At 35.5% G+C, this 24,118-nt stretch overlaps 1 protein-coding gene across 1 annotated transcript in view; it reads right to left on the bottom strand.

The window, feature by feature from the left end:
- The window catches only part of FBXO11 (F-box protein 11), a 39,884-nt gene extending 19,268 nt beyond the window's left edge, over positions 1–20,616 (bottom strand). The window contains exons 1-8 of the mRNA XM_089245933.1: positions 20,350–20,616; positions 9,878–10,114; positions 7,843–7,990; positions 7,583–7,721; positions 5,723–5,803; positions 4,446–4,575; positions 4,177–4,283; positions 2,421–2,532 (exon numbers count right to left, since the gene is read on the bottom strand). Of these exons, the coding sequence (XP_089102059.1) occupies positions 2,421–2,532; positions 4,177–4,283; positions 4,446–4,575; positions 5,723–5,803; positions 7,583–7,721; positions 7,843–7,990; positions 9,878–10,114; positions 20,350–20,446 (1,051 nt within the window). The 5' untranslated portion in view covers positions 20,447–20,616. The remainder of the gene's footprint in view (positions 1–2,420; positions 2,533–4,176; positions 4,284–4,445; positions 4,576–5,722; positions 5,804–7,582; positions 7,722–7,842; positions 7,991–9,877; positions 10,115–20,349) is intronic.
- Positions 20,617–24,118: the final 3,502 nt, after the last annotated feature.

Genomic DNA, 24,118 nt, shown 5'->3' with positions numbered 1-24,118 from the left:
GTGACCAAGTCCATTTCAGAGCAGCTTTGGAGCAGAAAATTCAGGATTTGGAGCAATTATTTATAAATTGAAGCAGTGAACTTAACAAGAATATTTTCGTTAACCCTCAACCCTTTTCGAAATAAAACTGCAATGTCTTTTGTTATCAAACATCTTTTCGTCAGCTTGATTTTTGTTTTTGGTGTTTTAGGCTTTTGACACCTTTTTTGAAAGAGCGGCTGTCATAAAATTTTTTGCACCCGTCTATTTACGATGATTTTTGCTTACTGAGGGCACTATTTGCTGCCTTGAACAGCAACACTTCAAATGAGCTAAAAAAATTTTATAAGTTTTAAATTTTTTTTATACTTGGAAAGAAATTGTTGCAAATTGGGAGAGAATTTCGGAAGAATCAACCCAATGTTTGGCGATTCAGCACTCATTATCTGGCGAGATTGGCGATTCAGCACTCATTATCTGGCGAGATTGGCGATCTGATACTCGCTATTTGGCAAGATTGGCGATTTAACGCTCGTTATTCGGCAAAGTTTCTAAACTAACATTCGTAATACGGCGAACATGTGCTTTTGACTCCCGGAATGAAAATTTTTTTCACGAAACATCGAGATTTAACACAATGACAATCGACTACAGTAATTTCTGCTGCTTCCAGTGACGACTTTTTTTTTGATCATTTGATCATTTTTGTCGCACCACGGTCATTTTCTGCACACGAGGGCTAATTAGACCGGGACCTACAATTTATTGCCGATTCCGAACGGCAGGCTTGTTTTTCATACTCATCGAGAGGTTGGTGCGCTAACCCCTCGATGGGGGACTCCCTGCGGTAGCAATTTTTGCTGCGGTCAAGTCGCCGTTTTTTGTTGTACTCCTGTGTCAGGACTTTTTTTTTAAACGGAAACACTCGAATTTGCACTTTAAAGCTGAAAGGCATTGCAAACCATCTTCAGTTCCACGATCACGGACAATATCAGGGTTTCGCGATGGAAAGCCCGATCAGGGGCCGATAGTTTTAGTGGAATAAAACACGCTCTTCTCGTAAAGAAACGTTTCGTGGCTAGCAGGAAGAAAAGTTTCTTGGCGTCATTTCCGAAATTCCGGGCATACTGAAGTAAAATTCGCTATTTGGCGCAGAAAAATGCGAAAATACGCTATTGGAGCAGGATGGCGCAATATATTAGTTTTGGCACAGTGCGGCACAATTGGCACAGAGTTCCCACCCCTGGATAATGGAAAAAAATCCCTAAAAAAATTTATTTTTTTTTGCAAAAAAAATTTTTTTAATAATTAAAAAAAAAAAAATTTAATTTTGAATTAACTTTTTTTCCCCTAGCACTATTTCAGTCAAGCCAAAACAAAATGAATAATCAAAATTAAAAATGTTTCAAGATTTTCTTTTCTACAATTTTTCCCAGACAGAAATCTTAAAGATTAGGACCTGAAAAAGTTGATGTTCAAATACATATTTGAATGCTGCATGTGTCAAGCAGTTGCTTTCAGTTGAACAAAGCAACCACTACAGTAAAAATACCATGTAACGATATTACTCGCTGATCTCGATATGCTTTTGATAGTGTTAATATATTCTATTTATAATGATAACTCTTTTGTAAAGACACGTTTCTCTGGTCCCTTAAGTATCGTTATATGGGCATTTCACTGTATTTTTGTTTTGTTTTTATAGTCTTCATAGGCCTACTTAATATTTATTCAATTAAATTTTGTAGCAAAATATGCATTGTGTATATCAACTACGGGCAGAAATGACAAGTGGTTAAATGATAATAAAATTATATGATTATTTCTATATCAAACTAGCCAACATAATTTTTTGGATTACGCATAAAAATACTGGGTTTTTTTCATCTTTAAATATATATATATATTATATGTATGGAAGGAAGGAACAGCATTCTAGTAGCATTATGAATGTTGGAATTGAATCTTTTTCCCTCACACATCAGTGTTTCTCAAAGTGAGTGTTGCCAACTTTGTCAGGGTGTCTCTGTGAGCTGAAGATATTGATTTGGGTGCCTATTTATGGTTTGAAGTGGCTCTTTTACATGGGAAAAATATCCACCAAACTATTCTATAAAGCGGAAAATGAACTACGAATTGGGCAAGGCAGCTACTGGCATCATAAGTTTGAGGAACCACTGTCATACATTGACAAAAAATTCAATAAAGAATCTGTTTCTTAAACTGGATCTCTACTAAAAGCTCAATGATATTTCAATATTTAATAATTCACCTGAAGCAATACATTTCAACAATGCTTTCTTATGAGAATCACGTGGACAGAAAAAAAATGATTTTTCAATAATTGGTATATGCAACACATAATTTGCTTATAAACAGGCTAAACTAACGTAAAATAAAAATCTGGATATTTCTCAGAATAATGTACATATACAACATACCAACAGATGTACTCCTGATAATACAGTGGTCAATGGTAGGTGAGCAGTTTTCAGTTACTTCTAAACAATAGTGTTTGTGATGTGGGACTGATGAAGTGATGTCTGGAGTAAACTGTTATAAAAAAAATTAAAAGTTTATTTAAAACAAATTTTCAATTAAACCAACAAGAAAATCACTTGAAATCCCTTCAAAATGATTCCAATAGTTTTAATGAAACATTATAAACAGAGATATGGCTTTCCATACCTAAATGTGTGATGTATACATGTATAAATACAATAATCTTCATAAAGATATTAAATCGTAACCATATATTAAAACATAAATAATCTAATAAATAATTAAATTATAACATATTGTAAAGATTTTATATAACATGTAAAGATTTTATAGTCTTTTCCATTCCACATCATATAAAGTATACAAAAACTTATACAAAAAATAAATCCAGTTCATATGATGACATAATTTCATTGCAATCATGAACATCTTGTATTTTAACTCAAGACTTTAATAGTTTTCCACACCCTTGAAACATTAATATTTCAATAAAAATCAAATACCAATGTACTGTATGAAGAATGAAAAGTAGTATTGCATACAAGACTAATCAAGTTTCCCTTGTATGTTTCATGCTTGCTTTTTAGCTGAATATACAGTCGAATCCCGTTATAACGAACTCCACAAGACCGGAGAAATCACTTCGTTATAACGAAATTTTGTTATAAAGGAATTCCAGGTTTTTGCATTGTCCCTATGTGAAGTTATCTGAGGGGATAAGAAATGTGTTCGTTAAAACGAGATTTTCGTTATAACGGTGTATTCGTTAAAACAGGATTCAACTGTATATGCTTACAAGTTGGAGCATTGTAATGAATATTGCTCACTTAATGCTCAATTATTTTTTTTATTGAGCTGGATCTGAAAAATTTTTTCATAGTTACTGACACACACATATAGAAAGCCTGAAAAACTATTTTAAAAAATATTTCAAATTATATGCTTATACACAGTCTCACAAAGAACATAAAATCGCAACATAAAATAAAGGTATTGAAGCAATATTACTTTCCAAATATATAAACTACCTTCTTTGTGATTCAAATTATAGAAAGAAAAAAAAATTGGATTGCAAATTTATGGTAAAAAAACAAAAGAAATACAGACAACGCATTTCAACAAATTATCAAAATCCCAAATACACATGCTATGCAATAAAGATAATTTTTGTCAATGATTGAGACATCCAGCAAATTCAAGACATAAAATGGAAAGAAAATTACCTCAGCTTATGTGCAAAGGCGATTCCAAATTTTTATCTTCAAACTGGCTGCAGTAATGAGCATTTAAAAGATCCTTTGCACATATGCAAAGCTATGTATTTAAGGGTTAAATTACTCACTACTTGAGTTGAGACACTGCTGTACTTGAGAGTAATAAGACAATGGATTTTTAATGATGCTGAAAAAGCATATCTTAAAAGTTATCTTTTGATAATAAAAGGAAACATATTCTCAATATAGAAGATAACATTTCAAAAATATAAGTGTCAAAATGTATATTTATAAAAAAACACTAACATTTGATGAAGGCAAAAGTTTATTATTACATGCACAATTAAAAAAAAAAATAAATAAATAAAAATTACAAACTGTGCATTATATAAAGTATTGATATCGAACATAACTCAGTAGAGCACAAAATGAGAAAAGGTTTTTTTCTTTCTATATTACTCAATATACTACTTAAACTTGCCTTTAAAGTAATATATCCTAGATAGCAATCTCTGGCACCTTCCACAAATGTGATGGTTGATTCGCTATCTCTTTCCAAAACAACATTTTCTGCAACGTTTCCAGGTGCTGAAAGAAAAAAATTCATAAGTTATTACACATTCAAGCAGTCATAATGTAGATTTCCCCCACAAATGATTTACCATTCAAAATATAACATTCATTCATTAAAATAAAATTACACCTTTGAATAATATATTCAAAAAAACCTTCGATTAAATTTACACTTACCAGCTCCTATCATAGACACATTGGCATCTACTATGAGAAATTCCCCTTTGTATACACCAGCATGAATAAAAATAAGAGGGTTTTCCAGCTCTTCAGAATAATTGAATGCCGATTCAATAGTATCAAAATACTGAGGATATAAACAGAAAGAGGACACATAAATACTAACATATACACACATATATAATATTAACTATCTTTTACAAAAAATTTTGTATCAGCACAAATATTTATTTAATTTCTACTATGTCCAATAAATGATAGGTTACATGATTTTATTCTGTTTCAAACTCAAGAGCCACAAATGTGTATTTCTCAGGAAAAGCAAACTGATACTTTTTTTACACAGGCCTTTTGTAAACTAAAAGTTGTGGAGAAGGGGAATTTACTCTATTTTTAATAACTCATGGGAATTACACAAAAAAAATACCCATTTAAATATTTACAAGTATTACAACAAGGGAAGTGTTGCCCAATATTTTGTTTTTCAATATTGTGCATGTGATTTTGAATTCAACAAAAGCTTATATAAGGTGATAGGGTTCGGTAACTCTAGTCTGCATGTTCAAAACCAAATCAGCTGGAATAAAAAAGAAGCGTATACTAAGACTCTACACCCCGCCTGGGAAAATTTAAATAATGTCTGTAGGCAAGTAACGCTACATCACAATGCTTTTGCTTCAATGACACTGGCCATAACCACATGGAAGCTTATTTGAATATAAGACATACTTGTGTTTTTTTTTTTAATTTTTGTGACAAGGGTAAATTTCTTGGGAGAAAAGTTTTTTTTTTAAGGAAAACGATCCAAAATAATTTTTTTTCACCTTTTCTGGGACTTAAAACCCCTTCCCATGTTGACAGACAAGCCAACATAAATTTCAAAATGTCTTGTCTCGGACTCTGATTTAGTATAATCCTGCATAGGAAGTTTTAGATGTCTATATCAATTTTTTGTTCTTCATGGAGACCTGCCACTTGTCAAACACCAATAAACATGTGGTTGCTTAGACTCAGCATCATCAGCAACCTACATGGACCCCTCCCAGACTGATAAAAAGCCAAAAGTCTCATTTTCGGGTGAATTATAAAATGTAATTTAAAAACATTTGAGTAAGTATTTTGGAAACATGCCAAAGCTTCCATTTTCAAACATTCACTCATGTATATCAAAAGTTTTCTAATTTCTCTATAACAAACATACTATAAAAAATATCTTCCATACATCACTATACAAAAATTCTATTAGTAATCCATTATTAAGAACTATAACTCACTGTTATGTTTCTGCCTCGATAATGCTCAGGATTTGTATCATACTGCTCTTGATAACCAGGACGTACATGAACACCCCGATACTGAGAAAATAATTACAAGGAAAGAAAAATATTTCAATACGCAAATTAGATTAAATTTGTCTATTTGAACATAAGAGTACTTGTGAAATTGTATTATTATCTCTCTTGCCAAATAAAATTTTCTAAACTCAACTGATTGTTCAGTCTGATAGAAATTTACTTGAAATAATTTCTAGTTCTATCAAGCTATTTAAAAAATGCTTTATATACCTCCCAAGTAAAGGTCATTTTGAAATAATTCTCTGGTAATTTTTCCTACCTATTTCCCATTATATAAAGTGATGTCTGAAAATTCATATAACATATCCGTTCAGCACTCCTTTGGGAAAAAAAAGGTCTGTCCCCATATATGCTCACAGAACAAGGTTAGAAAGCAGTCAGTTAAATCTATCAAAATTAAAACTTGCTGCATATCAGACCTTTTTTTATAATCAGGTCTGACTTTTTCAATTCAAAATGAATACAGTTAGCTCTGGCAATGTCTAAAAATTGCATTATAACAATCAAGTCTGAAAAAATGTAAATGTTTGAATTAAAAATAAATTGAAAACTATATGACAATAAGAGGCCTTTGACTACCAACATTCTGAAGTACATTGAATATGCAGTAACTTTTATATTAGTACTCAAGGGACAGGAAAAAGTACTGTTATATAGCATTAATCATAGTAGATGGGATATACAGGGCGATTCTAAATTTATGGGACAAACTGAAGAGGTGATATAAGGCTGCTAAACAAGCATTTTTGGTCATAGAATGTGCAGTTGAATCGCAATTGTAAAGGCGGTAGAGGATGTTTTTAGAGAAAGCAAATATCATTTTTTTGTCAGATTTTCTGCACTAAGTGTAATCAACCATTCAAGGGTGCAGGTTATTGTAATGTAGTAGGCCTTCTCTTAAGGTGCAACTTGGGTAACACAAATTCTACCACAAGTCATTATACAGCTTGATCATTGTTTAACGCAGCATAACCTTGATGGTCTTTGCATCAATAAAAAACAAGCTCCAATCCAATCTAAAGATGCATATCCATCCTCGAATGATTTGATAGCATGGAAAATATATTTGTTTTTAGTGAAGTGTTGTTGTACACTCTCTAAAAACACCCTCTACTGCTTTTGCTATTGTAATTATACCACACATTCTATGATAAAAAATGCTTGTCTGGATGTCTTATATCACCTCTTAAAGTTTGTTCCATGAATTTAGAATCACCCTGTATTAACCTTTTAATGGCAAATGATTGGGAACATTGAATTTATTTAATTAGAAAAAAATACATTTTTCTTACATATACTTTTCAAAGCACTTGCTTTCTTTTTTTCTGAACATGTGAGATTCCAAACTGAATTTACAAAACAAAAAATTCCATTCATATTTCATTGCTTATGCCATAATTTTTTTAAAGCTATTTATTTTCAAGGAAGAATAAAATTTGATTTTTTCATTTTTAATTTTAATGTTGTTTCCATAGACATAGGTATGTCCAGAAAAAATGTTTTCTCATGAATTTCATAATTGATATCTCTGAACTAGAGGATCAGAGAAAGGGAAATAACAGGAAAAAATTTAGAAAATCAATTCAAATCTTAATTTGGCTGGTAAAAGGTTATGATGAAACTAGAAAGTAATATTGCTATACAGGAGTACCACTTATATAAGAAAACTACATACGTACAAAAAAAAAAAAAAAAAAAAAATCAGGTACAACCATACCATAAAAATTTGTCTTATAATATTTGTATCGGTAGGCTGCATAACGCAAAGCAAAGACATACCAATTGCTTGAAACTCTCCTTCCAAGGATTTTCCCATTTGCATTCTTCTATTTGGGTGAATTCAAATTTTCCTGATGATGATGAGTTTGAGATAAAAAGAGGCAAATCATACTCATATACACTCTGGTACAATGTTTTCCTAATGTATGGGAAGAAACACAAGATGGCATTTGAGCATTGAAAATAAATTTCAAATATTTATCTTAAAAATAAATTGCACATTTCACACATAATTCATCCATACAGGATTAACTTCTTACCATAATTCTGTATCACTACTAATAACATGGAAGCGCTTGCAAACTTGGGCTACTCTGCACAGATCTTGTTCCAGTAGGTAAGAAAAAATGGTCAAAAGAACTTCATCTGGGAGCTCATACAAAAGATAGTGTGCAGCAGCACCAGTGTCTGAAATAAGCAACATAGGATTACAATATGGCAATGTTACACATATGTACACATATCATTAATACATCATTTACTAGCACTCTGAATTCGCAAAAATGAATAAAATTTGGAAGTTGTGATTTCAGATTTCTGGCTGTATATAAGATGTAGGATTTTTTTTATAACAGGATTTGCAGAAAAATCTCAATCATTTCCCTGCCAAAACTAAGAAATTCCTCTTATTTTTCTTGAACAAAACTCCAGAAGTTTTCCAGACTTTTCCTGAATCAAAACACCTACAGAAAGAAATATAATTCAAAATCTTAATGTTTCGAAATGTTTTCCCCAAGTTTCAGCTTTTTTTTCTTTAACAGAATTTTATAGATTTGCATATTTCCATGACCTTTGCCAAATATTTTCATTTCCTTGACTTTTGAGAATGCTGGGAACTTTTGAAGAATATTCTGGAAACTACAATAATAATTTCACCTAAAAGATTTTACTTGTGAATAATCCCCAAAATTTCCTTTATGTACGCAAACACATACGTCGATACATGTGCACAAAATCTTCTTTATATCTCTTCATAAGTTGCTAAAAAGGCAATTTGTGCATCTTGAGACAGCTGTTATAGGCCAGGAAATGACAAAAAAAAACTAATTGTAGCCTGGTTGAGAATATAGCCAAAATTAAAAAATTAATTGATTACATTAAAAAAAAAAGTACACTATATTTTGCTTGCGATTTTTTAGTAAGCAAAAGTAAGTGTACAAAAAAAAAATGTAGGTCTAAGTTTAGTAGGTCTAATGTTGGTCTACATCACCATTTCCAGGGTAGAGAGAACTGCTTGCAATGGGCACTTTGTCTCTACTCACAATTGCATTAAAAAACAAAAAGCATTCTGTGGTCATTAATGTCTATCAATTTTGATAAATTTGATATGCAATGCCAATGTAAATAAATGGCCTTAGCATCAGTGGTTCCAACCCTTATTTTGGCCATGCCCCACCAAAAAAATCCTGATGCCCCTCCACAAATTAGTTCTTATCATTTAAAAAGTGAGTCCCTAATCACTTGGAGGAAGCTGCACCAGCCATTAATTTGGTTTAAACAAGCTTCTAAAGAATATGGCATCCCTGAAAAAGAAAAAATAAGGGAACAAAAGGACATTTGAAGTAGAGAGGAAGAAATCACAATAGACAAAAAAAAAAAAACCATAAGAGGAAGAAATTGTTAAAAAAATTCCATATCGGACATATTATAAAACTGAAAATTAAGTTTAAAACATACAATAGAAAACTGAAACTCATAAATAAAAAGTAATCAAAAATCACAATAAATATCTCTGCATTGTTCCAATTTCAGTATATGTACTGCCAAAGCGAGTACTACAATAAATAACTAGTTCTTGAATTGTCTCCTATAGAGAACAACTGCTTTGGTTGCCGAAAATGGCTCGTATACAAACACTATTGCTTAGTACTGTACTTACAACAGTATTACTTTGGACAATAAAATTCATCAAAGTTTTACCCAGCTGTCTGCATTTCAGACTTTGAAACACACAACTGTATACTAGAGAGTGACAAATCCCAGGTAGCCATGGCAACTAGAAAACTGGTATCTGAGCCTAACATTATCTGCACGTGATTGCTAGATTGGAATTTAACTATGGCAAAATAATTTCCTGCTTCAATTACAGTGTGTCTTTCAACATGAGAAAGGGTCATTATGTCTTGGAAAAATCTACAAAAACATTAGGGCAATGCAATTTCCTTAAGCAAAAAATCCATATGCTTGTGTAGCTCCTTAGAAACTTAGCTGGTGCCAATACATTTTTTGATTTGTCAAGCCCTGTGTATACGTGAAGATTACAGCAGGGAAAAACATTCCATACAAAATACATACCGTCAGGTGAAGACTGTGAGGATGAGTAAGCTCGTCGTTGTCTTTTCCGTGGTACAGCAGGATAAGATTCTGTGCTGATACTGGAACCAGAACCACTTAACTCATTAATCGACAGTTTTCTGCGTAAGGAATATGGAGGTTGATGAGGCGAGCTTGGGCCACTTGAACTGGTGCCACTGCTACTAGTACTACATGCTGCAGAAGCTGGATAAATGATATGAGAATCAAGCTCACGCACTGAAAGAAAAAGAAAAAAAAAATTTTTGCAGACCAAGTCAACAGTTGTTTTTACAAAATATAACAAATAAAAAATATTTCTAAGAGCAAAATAGCTGATAAAAAGTTTCATTTACAAAGTTTCTAGTTGGATGTGGGGGGGGGGGGGGAAGAACATGGCTCAATATGATCATATCCGCATGCTGGGTGATTGATAACTATATCCAATGAAAATAAAATGACCATATATTACACTTTTTAAACAAGACATTTTTTTCTACAGAAAACTGATTGCAATGTTTTTAATTATGCAGGTACATTCCACTGATCTATTTTTAAAGATTCATCATACTGAGAAGATAGTCTTTTCTTGAATTCAGATACTGTTAAGAACTAGAATAGACCTATTTAATACGGATTATAATACTTTTTCAACATGTGTACTACTAGAGTAATCTGTTCAAAAAGCTTTTCGGTCGATAAACTATGAATCTGGTCAACTGAAAGAACTTCACTTATAGGAAGGGATACGGAAGTATAAGAATCTATTGCAAACACAACCCTACATGTACTAGTTGCTACTATCAGGAAAACATGAGTGGAGCACAGAAATGTTTTTCAAAAAGTAGGTGGAATAGGTAGGCCACTCTTCCCCTCCCCAAAAAAAACCAGAACATTTTGCATTGGTTTCTACTGCAAAAATTCCCATAATGGTGTTTTTCTACACAGATTTATTTTCCTAAAATTCTGAGATTGTTATGTGACAAACGTCAGTTTTCAGCATAGTCTGCTTTTGGGGGGGGGGGGATCCTGATCTTTTACATAATCGGGGGCGAATAAGTATATTAACTTAGACGAAAAAAACTATGATAAAACTCCAAAATACGTAGAAAAACAACAGAAAAGAAAAAAAAAATTGATAATATAAACTGGAATCCTGATAAATATAAAACAAGTTTTCTTTCCATGTTATACTTTTGGAAAGTACACGTGTAAGACAACATGCCTATACTTTTGAAAAGTGATAACAACACCAAATGATTCTTCCAATAAGTGGCATCTACTGTATTTCTTCTCTCCCCCCCCCCCCCGCTTTACAGTATATCTGTCTGCATTACTCTGCCAATCTCAAATGAAATTCATACCTGAGAATATGAGAATATAAAAAAAAATTTCCGGAAAATATAGAATTAATCACAGGTATTTCATATTATTAATTTTACTACACGAAGGTCATTTAGACCCATTCTATGTTTTAGTTCAATTTTGATTAACGCTCAGCAAGTTCATATTTTGATATACCGTATACATGTATGTTGCCAAAATAAAATGGTGGGCAAAAGTTTAAGGGCAACAGAAAAATCACCATATTTCAAACACCTATGGATGTAAACATATGAAAATTTTAGATTGATAATTACAAGGAGGATTAAACATTTACCACATGCAAAAAAATTTTGATGAGTGCCGCCAACTGATGATGATTATGAATATGTTAACAACATTTTGAACTGATTTTAAGCATTTTATTCCTCTATGTGGAAATGTCATTTAGCATCTCCCACAGATGACTCGGGAGGCTATGCTCATGTATAGGTTCCTTTTGTTCAAAAATTTCTCATATTAGGAGCAGGGGATCGGCTTATACATGATCTATTTATGGTAAGTAACAGCTTTCATTGGTAATTTTTTTTGCTGTAGTGGTAGTTTTGGTTGCTGGGAATGGTGTCAGCTAAATACACAGCTAAATTTTAACGAGGAAAAGGCCGGAACTAGAAGAGGGGACAAAGGGGGAAACTGCCACAGATGAAAAAATTAAATTGGAAAGAAAAAACATGCCCCACACTCAGCGTCAATGACAGAACCCACTGATTTGATGTAAATGCATCACACAGTAGGGTTTAAGCTCTATTCTTTCCATTTTTCACAAAATGTGAAAGAAAATCTTAGAAGTAGTAGCCAGTTTCATAAAAAAATGTATACAGGCAGTACGAAACAGGTACACATACATCCATCAATCATTACCATTTTCAGAGTTGCCAACTGCTATGGATTGTCCATAGCTACTATGGGGGGGCTGCAATAAATTATGAAGGGAGACACTCTCAATACTACGGAAATCAATTTAAAAAAACAAAAAAAAAATTGTGTGTTCGAGTGTTTTACTTATTATTTTTAAACTGCATTGACATTTACCATAACAATGAATTCGCATATGCACATGAGAAAGTTCAAGAGAAGACAACCTCGGAGCCGATCTGTTTTGTCTGTGCGGGGAAGGCAATCAGTAAAGCCATGTCTAAACCTGCCCCTTTACTCGATGTCCAAACGTGCAAAAACTTGTTTTCGACCAAAACCGCCCCACGCTTTAAGCAAAAAACAGGTTTTTGAGTGGTTCAAAGTGATGGAGTGGACAGGTTTTTCGTGGCAGGTCTGGACCCGGCTTCATTTGCATAGCGCATATGAGCATAGAGTTAAGCTCACTGAACTTGTGTCAGAAAGAATACAAATACAAATACAAAATACAACGCCACAACAGGCAAATTGCCCAACGAGGTGGCTGACTTAAGAACATCATGGATCCCCGAGCCATTTATTGGAGGCCCTACTTACTACTGCTACGACCCCCCCCCCCCCGCGAAACCCCCAACGAATCGATACATGCGGGAATGTGCGTGTACGTGTAGTGAAACCTGACGTGAAGTTTTTTTTTTTGTTTCTCTGTAATGCTTGTTATGTGTAGTGCTGCCATCTGCCACCAGTTTTTCTAACTATGAGTGAAGTGTTATGATTGAATGATTTATCGTTGTAGGACTGTTGCTCTCTGTGGCGAGACTTTTTAACGGGGAGATCGGCTCGCATTTGCGCCTCGAAGTTGGGAACCACAGAAAACCAACTTCAGCCGACCACCACTGTGGGGTTCGAACCCGGATCCTCGCATCGCGAGTCCGTCACTATAACCACTCGACCACCACAGCAGCTAATGTTTCATTGTAGGTACTGTAAGAGCTCTGATATAAAGGAAACGGGTGGGGGGGGGGGGTCTAGGGTTGCACAAGATGTCCGTATATAAGGTCCACAAGGGGATATGCAGGTTGGGATTGCATTTAATATCCCTGAATTATTAAGGGACTGTGACCTCAGAAAGTTTCTTCGGGAGGTTAGGGGGGGGGGGGGTCATGTGGCCCAAGCCTTCTAGGTTCCAGTGCCGATGAGGTTACTGTATTTAATCAACTTTCAATAAAAACTAAAAAAAATTTAATTTTTGAGTGTTCATTTTTTATTGCTCTATGATTATGTTGCCCTCATGGCAAAGTTGAACACATCACTACTAACAAACTTCAAGCCAATGTTAGCATGTCTGTATTTTGCTAAACCTCTTTTCCTATTTTTGAGTTTTTGCTAAAGGAATTTTTTATCTAGATTAAACCGTATCAGACAGTGATACAACTAATGAAGATAATTCGTTCTGAAATCACATTAATCAGCCAAAACATTATTTTTTTACAGGTTCTTAAGGAAGTTGTTCCAGAAATTACCAAAAATCTCAAAGTATATAAGTTTCATAAAGCCATAAGATAACCTACAAAAAATATAAAAACTGACCACAGAGGCTGAGGTAAACAATTCCACAATTAGATGAAGAATTTAAAGAAAGATGAAAAATTTAACATATTTTTAGAGATGGATGTGTGTGAATACCTAAGCATTATATTATTTGATCATTTTTGTCGCACCACGGTCATTTTCTGCACATGAGGGCTAATTAGACCGGGACCTACAATTTATTGCCGATTCCGAATGGCAAGCTTGTTTTTTATACTCGTCGAGAGGTTGGTGCGCTAACCCCTCGATGGGGGAACTCCCTGCGGTAGCAATTTTTTGGTGCGGTCAAGTCGCCGTTTTTTTGTTGTACCCCTGTGTCAGGAAAGTTTTCTGACAAGGACGAACCGGGTATCGAACTCGCGACACCTCCAAACATCCTTTGGTACTTTAGGTGAGTATCTTATCGACCTGGGCTACCGCGCCCCATTATATTATTATACCTAATCTGTATAATATTTGAGTAAATTAAAGTGCAAACAAATTTTTAAAAATTATATTAATTTTTTAAAATTAGTTTGATTAGTATTAAAATTAGTTACAATTAATATTTACCAATTATGTTTTATTGTGTTGTGTGCATTCCTTTCTGTGAAAGAGGTTATGTCAGGGTGAATTTCTAGGATAAGTAAAACAGGAAACTGAAAACAGAATCCTACTGCAATAATGTAGAAGTGAACATTAATTACATACATTCACTAACTGAAGGATGTGTTTAGACAAGAAACGTACTGAGCTACTGAAAGGAGCAAAGAACATCTAGAGAGGAAAAATAAGTCGTAAATTTTATGCTTTAATACTTGAGAGTAAATAATAACTGACATTTTCTTTTAATTAGGTGCACAATTATAACAAGTGTTAAAGAAAAAAAAATGATTCTATAAGTACAGTGATACCTCAGCTTATGAATTCTTCAGCTAACCAAGATTTTGTCTCGGCTAACGAATATTCAACTAACAAACATTTTCGATATTAACATGCATGCACTATCCTAAAATAGCCGCGTTGTGTGAGCTGAATCTTTACACCAATCATCATCAGATTTACTGTCACTAAAACCTTACTAAGCAATGTCCACTGAATCTTCTTTCCGATGTACCTACACTTCTCTTTCTGAAATTCTTTGAACCATTTTATATAAAATGGAAGACTCAATCAGAATAGAAAATGCATTGATAAAAAAAGAACCCACACTTTCAGAGCATGTGTTATTTCAGTACAAGACTCTTTGCATCAAACTGAAGTCTGGACATTCTTGGAAATCTTTTCCATATTCATGTATCAGAAATGAGCTAACTAAATCACAAATAGATGGGGACACTTACGAACTCTTTTGGGTTGTGTCAACACTAGCTTCAGTAGACTAAAGCTAGTGTTGGTTGTGTACATATTGGAAAATAAAAAGATCTTCAGCATTGCTCATCTTCCTGTAGATTCTCATTTATCCAATTTTCAAGCTATTTGTTTTTGCCTCCAGTCTGTTTTTGTCCTTTTTTTTATAGCGTTTCTTGGTGTTTTAAAAAACTTATCTTCAAATTTTGGGCAGAAGCTGGAATGAATCAAATGATTTTCAAAGAAACCTATGGGAAATCTTATTTCAGCTACTGCACGCGATTCCAGAACTAATCGTCTTTGTTAGCCGAAGTATCACTTTGATATTAAAATTATCACCGTTAAATTTGATTGTCACTATCGCAGCAATAAAAATTTTCAGTTACCAGTTTAACATTAATTTAAATTTTTAACATTAATTAATAAATTGCATAATTAAAATTCAAAATCAATTATTTCAAATTCCCAATAATTTCATTTTCAATTAAAAATGGCAATTTTATTTACAATTGTAATGAAGTTTAAGAAAATAATATTTGGTATTCAACCAAAACATTAGCCGATTATTTGGTATTTAGCTATTCAGCCAGATCACTATTCGTCCCATCACTACATATTTTTATTTCATATAATAGGCCTATACACTATTGCAGTTGGGTTCGCGAGCCATGGTGAAAAAAAATGCATTCAATGATATGCTATGTGATATAGTCAGCTATTTTTATCACACACATGGATGTAAAAGTAAGATGGAAAAGATATGTTCCCAGAATGTTAACTCTTGTATTAAAGAGTTTTACTACTACTAAACCATACGTACACCTCATCCACATCGCTTTGTGGAACTTATAACGAATTGGTCTATGTTGGAATGTGCATGCATGTATTGTGAACCTGATGTGAAGTTTGTTTTTTTGTAAGGCTTGTTATGTGTAGTGTGGCCTTCTGCTATCAGTTTTTCTGTGTGAAGTGTAATGGCTGAATAATTGCATCGTTGTAGGCTTAAGAGTCTTACTGTATCTACCGAAGCCCATCAAATCTGAGACTTTTTTTCATTTTTCACTGCATTTTCTCTTAGCTTTATTATTCATTTTAGACGAAATGGCTCAAAATCTTTCTGAAAGAGAAATGTACCCGGAAAGTAATTCTGAGAGGGAAATAAATTAATCTGTCTCACTTAGTTACTCACTAAATCAATTTTGATTGACATGAAAATTTAGCTCAAGGCGCAGCAACAGTAGAAATTCAATTATCAGGGTGCCGATTAACTGTGATAAGAAAATTTTAGTTCCATGTTTGGCTCTACTATCAGTGTTGTTTTTTCCCCATTCGTAACACAAGACTTTGTGAAGGTTGTAATGAAAACTAAAATTTCTGTTTTGTATAGCACTGCTGGGTTTCTTCACTCTTTCACAGAACCCCTCCAACCTTTCAGAGGTGAAGTCCTATGCCAAGGCATTGAAACGGCAGTCTTTCATAGCCATACATAAGAACCAAACATTGCCCCGGGACAGTTGACATTTAAAGATTTACAGCCAATTACCAGCAATGCCGGGAAAAAGGTTCTGGTGTATGGGGGTATTAGTTGAAATGTATCGTTCTGTTTTTTTTACAACTGAAAGACAAGGCATAGGATGGCTTCCTGCATGGCTCATGGTCAGCTAGACCAGCACTATTCCTTACTTGTGTTATTGCACATTTAGAAGTGTTTTTCTCATTACACATTTTAGAACTGTGCAGAATGGATGACAGAAAAAAGATGAGTGTTTTTCAGTTATCCGTGATCACTTTCCTCACCATTAGCCTAGATAATCAAGGTTCTACTGTATTTCTGACCAGTTTACAAGAAGTGTGACTACGTAATTGTATAAATAAGCGTTATTTTTTTAACAAACTTTTTTCGCATAGATAATATGAATATAAACACTGGATAGTCATTGTAAGATGCATTGTAAAATGCATAAATACTTTTCTTTGACATTTTATTATTTTGATTTTTTTTTCACTCCCAGCAGTTTAACTGTGTTTTCGATTATTCATGATCATCTTCCAAACCAATAGCCTGCATACATATCAAATAAAATGTTTGTCAGCCGCAGCAGAAATATGTCAAAAAAATCTTAAGCTCAGGTATCACTGCATATCACGGTTCTGTCCATTTCCCACTATTCCCCCATCTCCTAAGACGGGCCAACTTATATCCGCTAGGGGCACAGAGAGGGGGGTCACAATTGGTGTGGAGGAGGGATCTGTCCAGACATTTTTTTTGTAAGGTCTTGTTTTTCTGAAAATTTTCCTTTTTGTTACAAAAAGTAATTTTGTGAAAAGGAACACCGTTTAATTTTTCCCAAAAGAAATAAAATGCAGGCTTTATGGTTTCATTAAGATCTGGAATTTTGTGAAGGGTCTAGAAAACCGACAAGAATTTCGGCTGGACAGACCCTGTATATGAATCAACATCATCATCGTGTCTTGTCACTTAGCCACTTGACAAGAAAAATATGGTCCCATTTGACATCCCTATTTGTTACGGGCATCTTTTTTCAACCACCTCATTATGCATTTTGTCTGTTGTGGCCTTTGTATTTGTATGAAAAAAGTTCCAAACAATAGAACCTCATTATAATGGACCCTTTTACAGCAAATGTCACTTACAACAGAATGTGAAAAAAATTGAAATAATAACAGTGCTAATTTTCACCTGACGAGTTTTCATTTACAAGCAAGCTATTAAGCATTTATTGTTGCACTTTTTCCCACATTGTACATGGATGCACTGCCTGACTCATACCACTCACCAGCCAGAACAATTAAGATTAATGCAGTATATAAGTGCACATCTTTTTCAATTCAACCTACGTTGAAGGCTTTTTTTTTTATTTGATAAATAATAAACACTTTTTATAGTGCTAACTACTGTACTTTTATTAATATGTACACTTTGGGACGTTACACCTCTATAAGAATTATTCATTATAAATCAGATTTCCATCAAAAGGACAGCCTTAAGAGCCCCTATTAGCTGTTATAATGCAGTTCCACTGTATGACCTTCAGTATGGTTTTAGTACAAGCAGCCTTTATACTAAATAAAAGATGAAAATCTTATAAATCACCAACTCCTGGTAAATACTGATTCCTTCCTACATACTGATATCTACAAATGGACACAGTGCAAAGGTTATTCCTAGATTTATTTATTTTTCAAGATTTCCAATGCACTGTGCTCCTTGAACTATTCAGCTAAAATCTAATTTTAAAGCCTATTCAGGTGAAGAATCTTGTTTTTTAAAATTATTTGTTTTTCAAATCTAATTTTGAAGGTTCAAACAAACAGTGTTCTTTAGGAGAGCCACTTCAAATCAGTTTAGTAAGCCACTTCAGTTTTAAAACATATCTCATGGGGCCACTCAAGTGATCTGCAAATGTGTCCTGAATCACTGAAGAGATATGTAAATATGTCCTCAGTCACTAGAGATCTGTGAATATGTGGCAAGTAACCTGAATGATATGGAACTGCATCACAGGCCACACTTAAGAGCTCTGGAACTGTGCTACTTTGGACAAAAGGTGCCAGATCACCATAGCAACCAAAAAAAATTAGAATTGTGCCTAGTATTTTTTTATTTGTTGAACACAGAAAAATATTGTATTTTTTATGCGTGATATAAAAACACTATTCTAGACCAATTTTATTGGAAAAGAAATTGCTTGGCATCTAGACCTTTTTCCGATTTGTTAAGCCCTAATTTAAGTGATCCATAAATGTGACGCAGGATGCTTAAGTGCTCTGAAACTTTGCAGCGAGTCATTCAAGTGATCTGCAAATGTCACGACTCCCTTAAGTGATTTATAAACATGGCACTTAATTCATTTTCACAAAATTTGGTTTGACGTCATGGGTGACTCTTAAAGCTATAGGTCGAGAATATATAGTTTAAAACAAGAGTGTTCAACATTTAGGTGAGTGTGAGCCCCTTAATTATTTTGAAAATGCATCTTGGGTCACTTAATTAAGTGATATGGAGCAGTGCTACAAGCCACTTAAGGGTGGTATTTACCGACATGGTTTAAGCTATAGTCACAATTTTTTGATAAGAGATAGACACTGATTGGTTAAATTCAGGGTTTTAACCAATCTATGTTGATCTCTTATCCAAAAATTGTAACTACAGGTTTAAACCATGTTGGTGAATATGGCCTTTAGTGATTTGGAAATGAAGCACAGGACACTCAAGTGTTTTGAAACTGTGCCGTGGGTCATGTATGTGCTTTGGAACTGTGCTACAGTGATATATATACTGCTGGTTACTTTTGCTCTGGAACTGTGCCATGATGAAATCATTTTTGTCGCACCACGGTCATTTTCTACACACGAGGGCTAATTAGACCGGACCTACAATTTATTACCGATTCCAAACAGCACCTTGTTTTTTATACTCATTGAGAGGTTGGCAAGCTAATCCTTTGATAGGGACTCCCGTGGTAGCAATTTTTAACCTCTTATGATGAGGTTCAAACGTTCCCCAGGTCACTTAAATGATCTGGGAATGTGCCACGGGATACTTAAGTGATCTGTAAATACGTCATTTTTAAAAAATTAGGTTTGGGGTCATCAGATGACTCGGAAGGCCACATTTGGCTGATCATGGGTTAAGAATATATGGTTTAAAGGCTTAAACCATCACCTCCATCTTTGGAAAATGTTTATTCCATCACGCCCCTCCAACTCAAGTCAGCTCATAGGATCCTATACCAAACCCACAGCTTCTACCGCCCCCCGGGGCGATATTGCCCATTTTGGGAACCACTGGTTCAAACCCAGATCAACCCAATCCGTCTGTTTATATAATCAAAAAAATATTTCCAATTAGACTTTCCAGTGCACATCAACAAATAACTGCTAGTTCATGTAAATGTATAGAACATTCACAACAAAAATAATTGCGATCGTCATCATCATCATCAATGTTTAACATAAACATGATCACAGCGCCGAGCACCCATGTACATCAACCATGTGTCAGCATGTCTCACGGGTGCTACAGTAATTACGGGGGTCCATCTATTGTTAGAGAGGAAGGGGGAAAAAAAAAAAAATTCGCCCAACCCCGATCGCAGCAACATCTGCAAAATAAATTGAAAAAAGCGTATGTGTCACATATGTGTAATAGTTGCGCATGTAAACAAAACGAGAAAGGCATGTTAGGCCTAATTTCAAAATATATCGGACACACACACACACAACAAAACTACTGTAGTAGATGCAATCAGTGAACATAATAAAGAGAGAAGAAAAAAAAAAAGGTTCCGCAACAATACCTGTATTGCTGGATCGCGGAAAAACGGGCTTTTTAAAGTTCTTTTTTCTAGTTTTCTTAACATACTGCCTCGTAGATCTCACAGTAGAATTTGACATGCTAACTGCAACAACACTGTAATAGCATTAAATGTCCATTAAAAAAAAGCAAACTCAACAAAGGACTGTCATTGAAATCTCGCAGGGCCGTACTTCACCAGCGGGTAGCAGCCATTCTCCCTCTCTCTCTCTTTTCTCTGTCCTTAGACGGAAGCACCACAGAACAAGCCAATCAATGCTTCGGCTCAACGGTCACGTGACATAAATCTATGGAAATTCAGACGATCATCAATGCTAAAATTCATACAGCTACGCGCTCGTCCGCTATATTTCCGGAGAGTAACCAATCGAGATCCCTGTCTTCGGAAATGTTTATGAAACGTGATACGCGATTGGTGATTGTCTTATGATGAAACCTAAGGACAACTCTTTTTGTGTTTTCGTTTCCTTTTTTTTTTATATTTATTAATAAAACATTTTTTTAAGGGATCGGAATTTTTTTTTTTTCAACCTCCACATTTGTTTTTCCTCTTTTTTTTTTGTTACGTCGGCAAGAGTTTTTTCTTCTTTTCTTTCAGACAGAATTATATGGTTTTTTTTTTTTTACACTAGAAAATCGAGTGAAGGGGGCATAGTAGGTCTGGATAGGTGATTCCCAAACTTTTTGTTTCATCACCCTTCCCCCTTCAAAATTTTTTTTTCCTATCGCCTCCCCATTTCCAGCCAACCCAATGGATCATATGTTGCACCCGTAGCTTCTACCGCCCCCTGGACCATTTCATTGCCCCCCCCCCCTTCCCAGTGGGCGATATTGCCCACTTTGGGAAACATCGGTCTAGATCAGTGTTTCTCAACCACTGGGTCGCTGCCCGGTTCCAGGCCGTGAGTGATTCGCTGTTTCATTTTGCTCCATTTGTTGCCCATTAGTCGTGTGTATGACCGGGCCTTCCACTCACAAAAAAGAAATCAATCAGTCCTCGGGCTTCCAAAGATTAAGAACCACTGATCTAGATAACCCCACCAACGTTGTGACAGTGGTAGTCGGATGAAGTTGGTTTTCTGTGGTCCCCAACTTCGAGGAGTAAATGCGAGCTTATCTCCCCGTTAAAAGTCTCGCCACAGAAAGCAACTGGCCTACAATGGTACATTTACGTATTTAATCATTACGCTTAACTCACTTCACTTCTGAAATAGATTGCAGCAGTGAAAATCAGACACAACACGATATACGCACTCAGACTGTTACATACACACACACTCTCACTTCCGGCACAACTCACTCTGTAGTAAATTGCTCAGGCAATAGACAGGAGTTGTGCTCGGTTTGGAAGAAAGAATGAAAGAAGATCTAGATACCACAAGGCCCAAAACGTGCGCCTTGTGGTATCTGAAGACATTAGACAAGTGGCAGCATCAGCAACACGAAGCAGACATAACTCTGACAACATGCATGCAGAGCCACCCTGAAGGGTGTTCGACCGGTGCCGTTGCACCGGACTCCGAGATTTAGGGACCCCCCCCCCCCCGCACTTACGGTAGCACAAGTGAAAAACTATGCAAACAGTCAAATACTTTTTTTTTGGTTTAAATAATGCGTCAGCTTCAACTGATTCGATTCTGGAATTTTCATCAATTCTGGAATTACAGAAGTACTCAAAACTCTTTTGACAACAATAAATTTGTCCACGAATTTCGTATATTTAAATTTTTTAAATATCTATCCTATAACCCACGGTTCTCTTACGAGTTGAATGGTGTCGCTATCCCGGATGCAACTAGGGTCACCGATTTGGGAATTCTCATTGACGAGCGGCTTAGGTTTTCTGTTCAGCGGTTGTCAAAAAAGTGAATAGAATGCTTGTGTGTGGATTGATTTTCAAAAAGGTCTCTTCGCGTTCTCCTAAAGTCATTCTTCCGCTTTTTCGAGGCTTAGTTCGTCCTGGACTGGAGTATGCTGTAAGGTTTTGGAGACCATACCTACAGATGAACATAGACTTGGTTGAAGGGGTGCAGAGAAGAGCTACGCGTGTCCTTATTAGCACACAGGGATTGAGTTATGCAAACACCAAACATGGCCCCCCGCTCTGGCTACCTTGCGGCTGGGCCATGCTGGAAAAAGAAGAAAAAGCCACCAAGACCATGGGCCGAATGCCGGCCGGCATTGCGCCACCGGACCTTGCATCCCCGGCCCGTAAGCCACAGGACCCAACCCCGCCGAGGCCCCCCATCGCCTCCGACTCACTTCAATCACCCCCCCCCCCCAAAGTCCTTGGAAACTCCCGCCGGCCGCCACGGAGCCCGGGCGGATCGCCCGCAAGAGACCAACGAAAACATCTCGAACCATCCGCCTTCATCACCGTACTCTGTCCCCAACCATCAGCCGATTTGCAGCACCAACTCCTCTCATCTTATCCTCTGTTGGAAGGGTTTTTCCATAGGCCCGAATCTCAAAATAGAACATGAGGGATTACAAGGGGGCACCAGTATCGATTGGTAAGGGACAATGCAAGGTTATGGTGTCGCAGGGGGGGGGGGATTTTTCTCTGATAGGGTTGTTGATAAATGGAATAGCTTACCCCCGCAGGTAGTAAATTGTAACACAATTGACACGTTTAAAAAGAAATACGATAAACATGTTGGGGTAAATCGAGAAGCTCTATCCATGCTTACAATAAGACAATCATAATATTCTTTATGGGCGTTGTATCACGTGTATATATTGTTTAAAATTTTTGTGATTGTGTTTTTAATTGGGTTGCTGTTATTTTTGAAATATATGACATCCATATTTGTTATGGGCATCTTTTTCTCAGCCACCTCGTTGGGCACTTTGCCTGTTGGGGCGTTGTATTTGTATTATTACTATTATGACCAAAAAAAATTGTTTATCTATACGTTGTAAAATCAGGAAAAAAAAAATTAATCACTTGTATGGTGTGTCAAAAGTTTTTTTTGACACGAACAAACAATAATGCTAACAACTAATAAGGGGCCGTTCAAGTATTACGTAAGCAAATTTTTAGCCATTTTTGAAACCCCCCCCCCCTTGTCAGAAAAAGTGAGCAGAATTCGGAGCCCCTCCCCCCTTGTCAGCAAAATTTCGTCATCAGCTCTGCCCCTCTGAATCCTAACGCATATTGGTGGGATCAGAAACGTACACAAGGGGTTGGCATAGAGGGGCTCGTGCCCCCCCCCCCCCAACGAGATCAAAAATTTATTTTTTTAAAGCAAAAATTTTTTTTAATTCAAATTTTGGAAGAAATACCTTTATATGGTTATTATAATCAATTTCCGTTAATTTCAATGTTATTTGAAGGCTATGAACTCAAAATTTATCTTTAATAAGTTCATTGCAACCCACCCACTAAGCCATATAATAATAAATCGCATTGGCCCGCGGACCAAATATGGCCCTGGGGGTTATCTGATGCGGCCTGCCCTCCTCAAACCTAATTTTGTAAAAATGATCTAAGCGGCACATTTTCAGATCACTTAAATGATCTGGGACCTAGTTCCAGAAGACTTAAGCGATCCATGACACATTTAGAGATCCCTTGAGTGACATGTGACATAGTTTTAGAGCAGTTAAATGGCCTCCAGTGCGGTTCTACATCATTCAAGTTATCCGTGGCACATTCTCAGATTATTTGAAAGATCCACGGCATATAATTACGGATCACTTGAGTGATTCGTGTCACATGTTCCAGAGCACTTAAGCGGCCCTGACGCATT

The sequence above is a fragment of the Pholcus phalangioides genome, unplaced genomic scaffold (assembly GCF_987345545.1).
Source record: "Pholcus phalangioides strain wild (caught in Gottingen) unplaced genomic scaffold, Ppha-v1.0 ptg000016l_1, whole genome shotgun sequence".
NCBI lineage: Eukaryota > Metazoa > Arthropoda > Arachnida > Araneae > Pholcidae > Pholcus > Pholcus phalangioides.
This window is presented reverse-complemented; position numbering and strand designations above follow the sequence as displayed.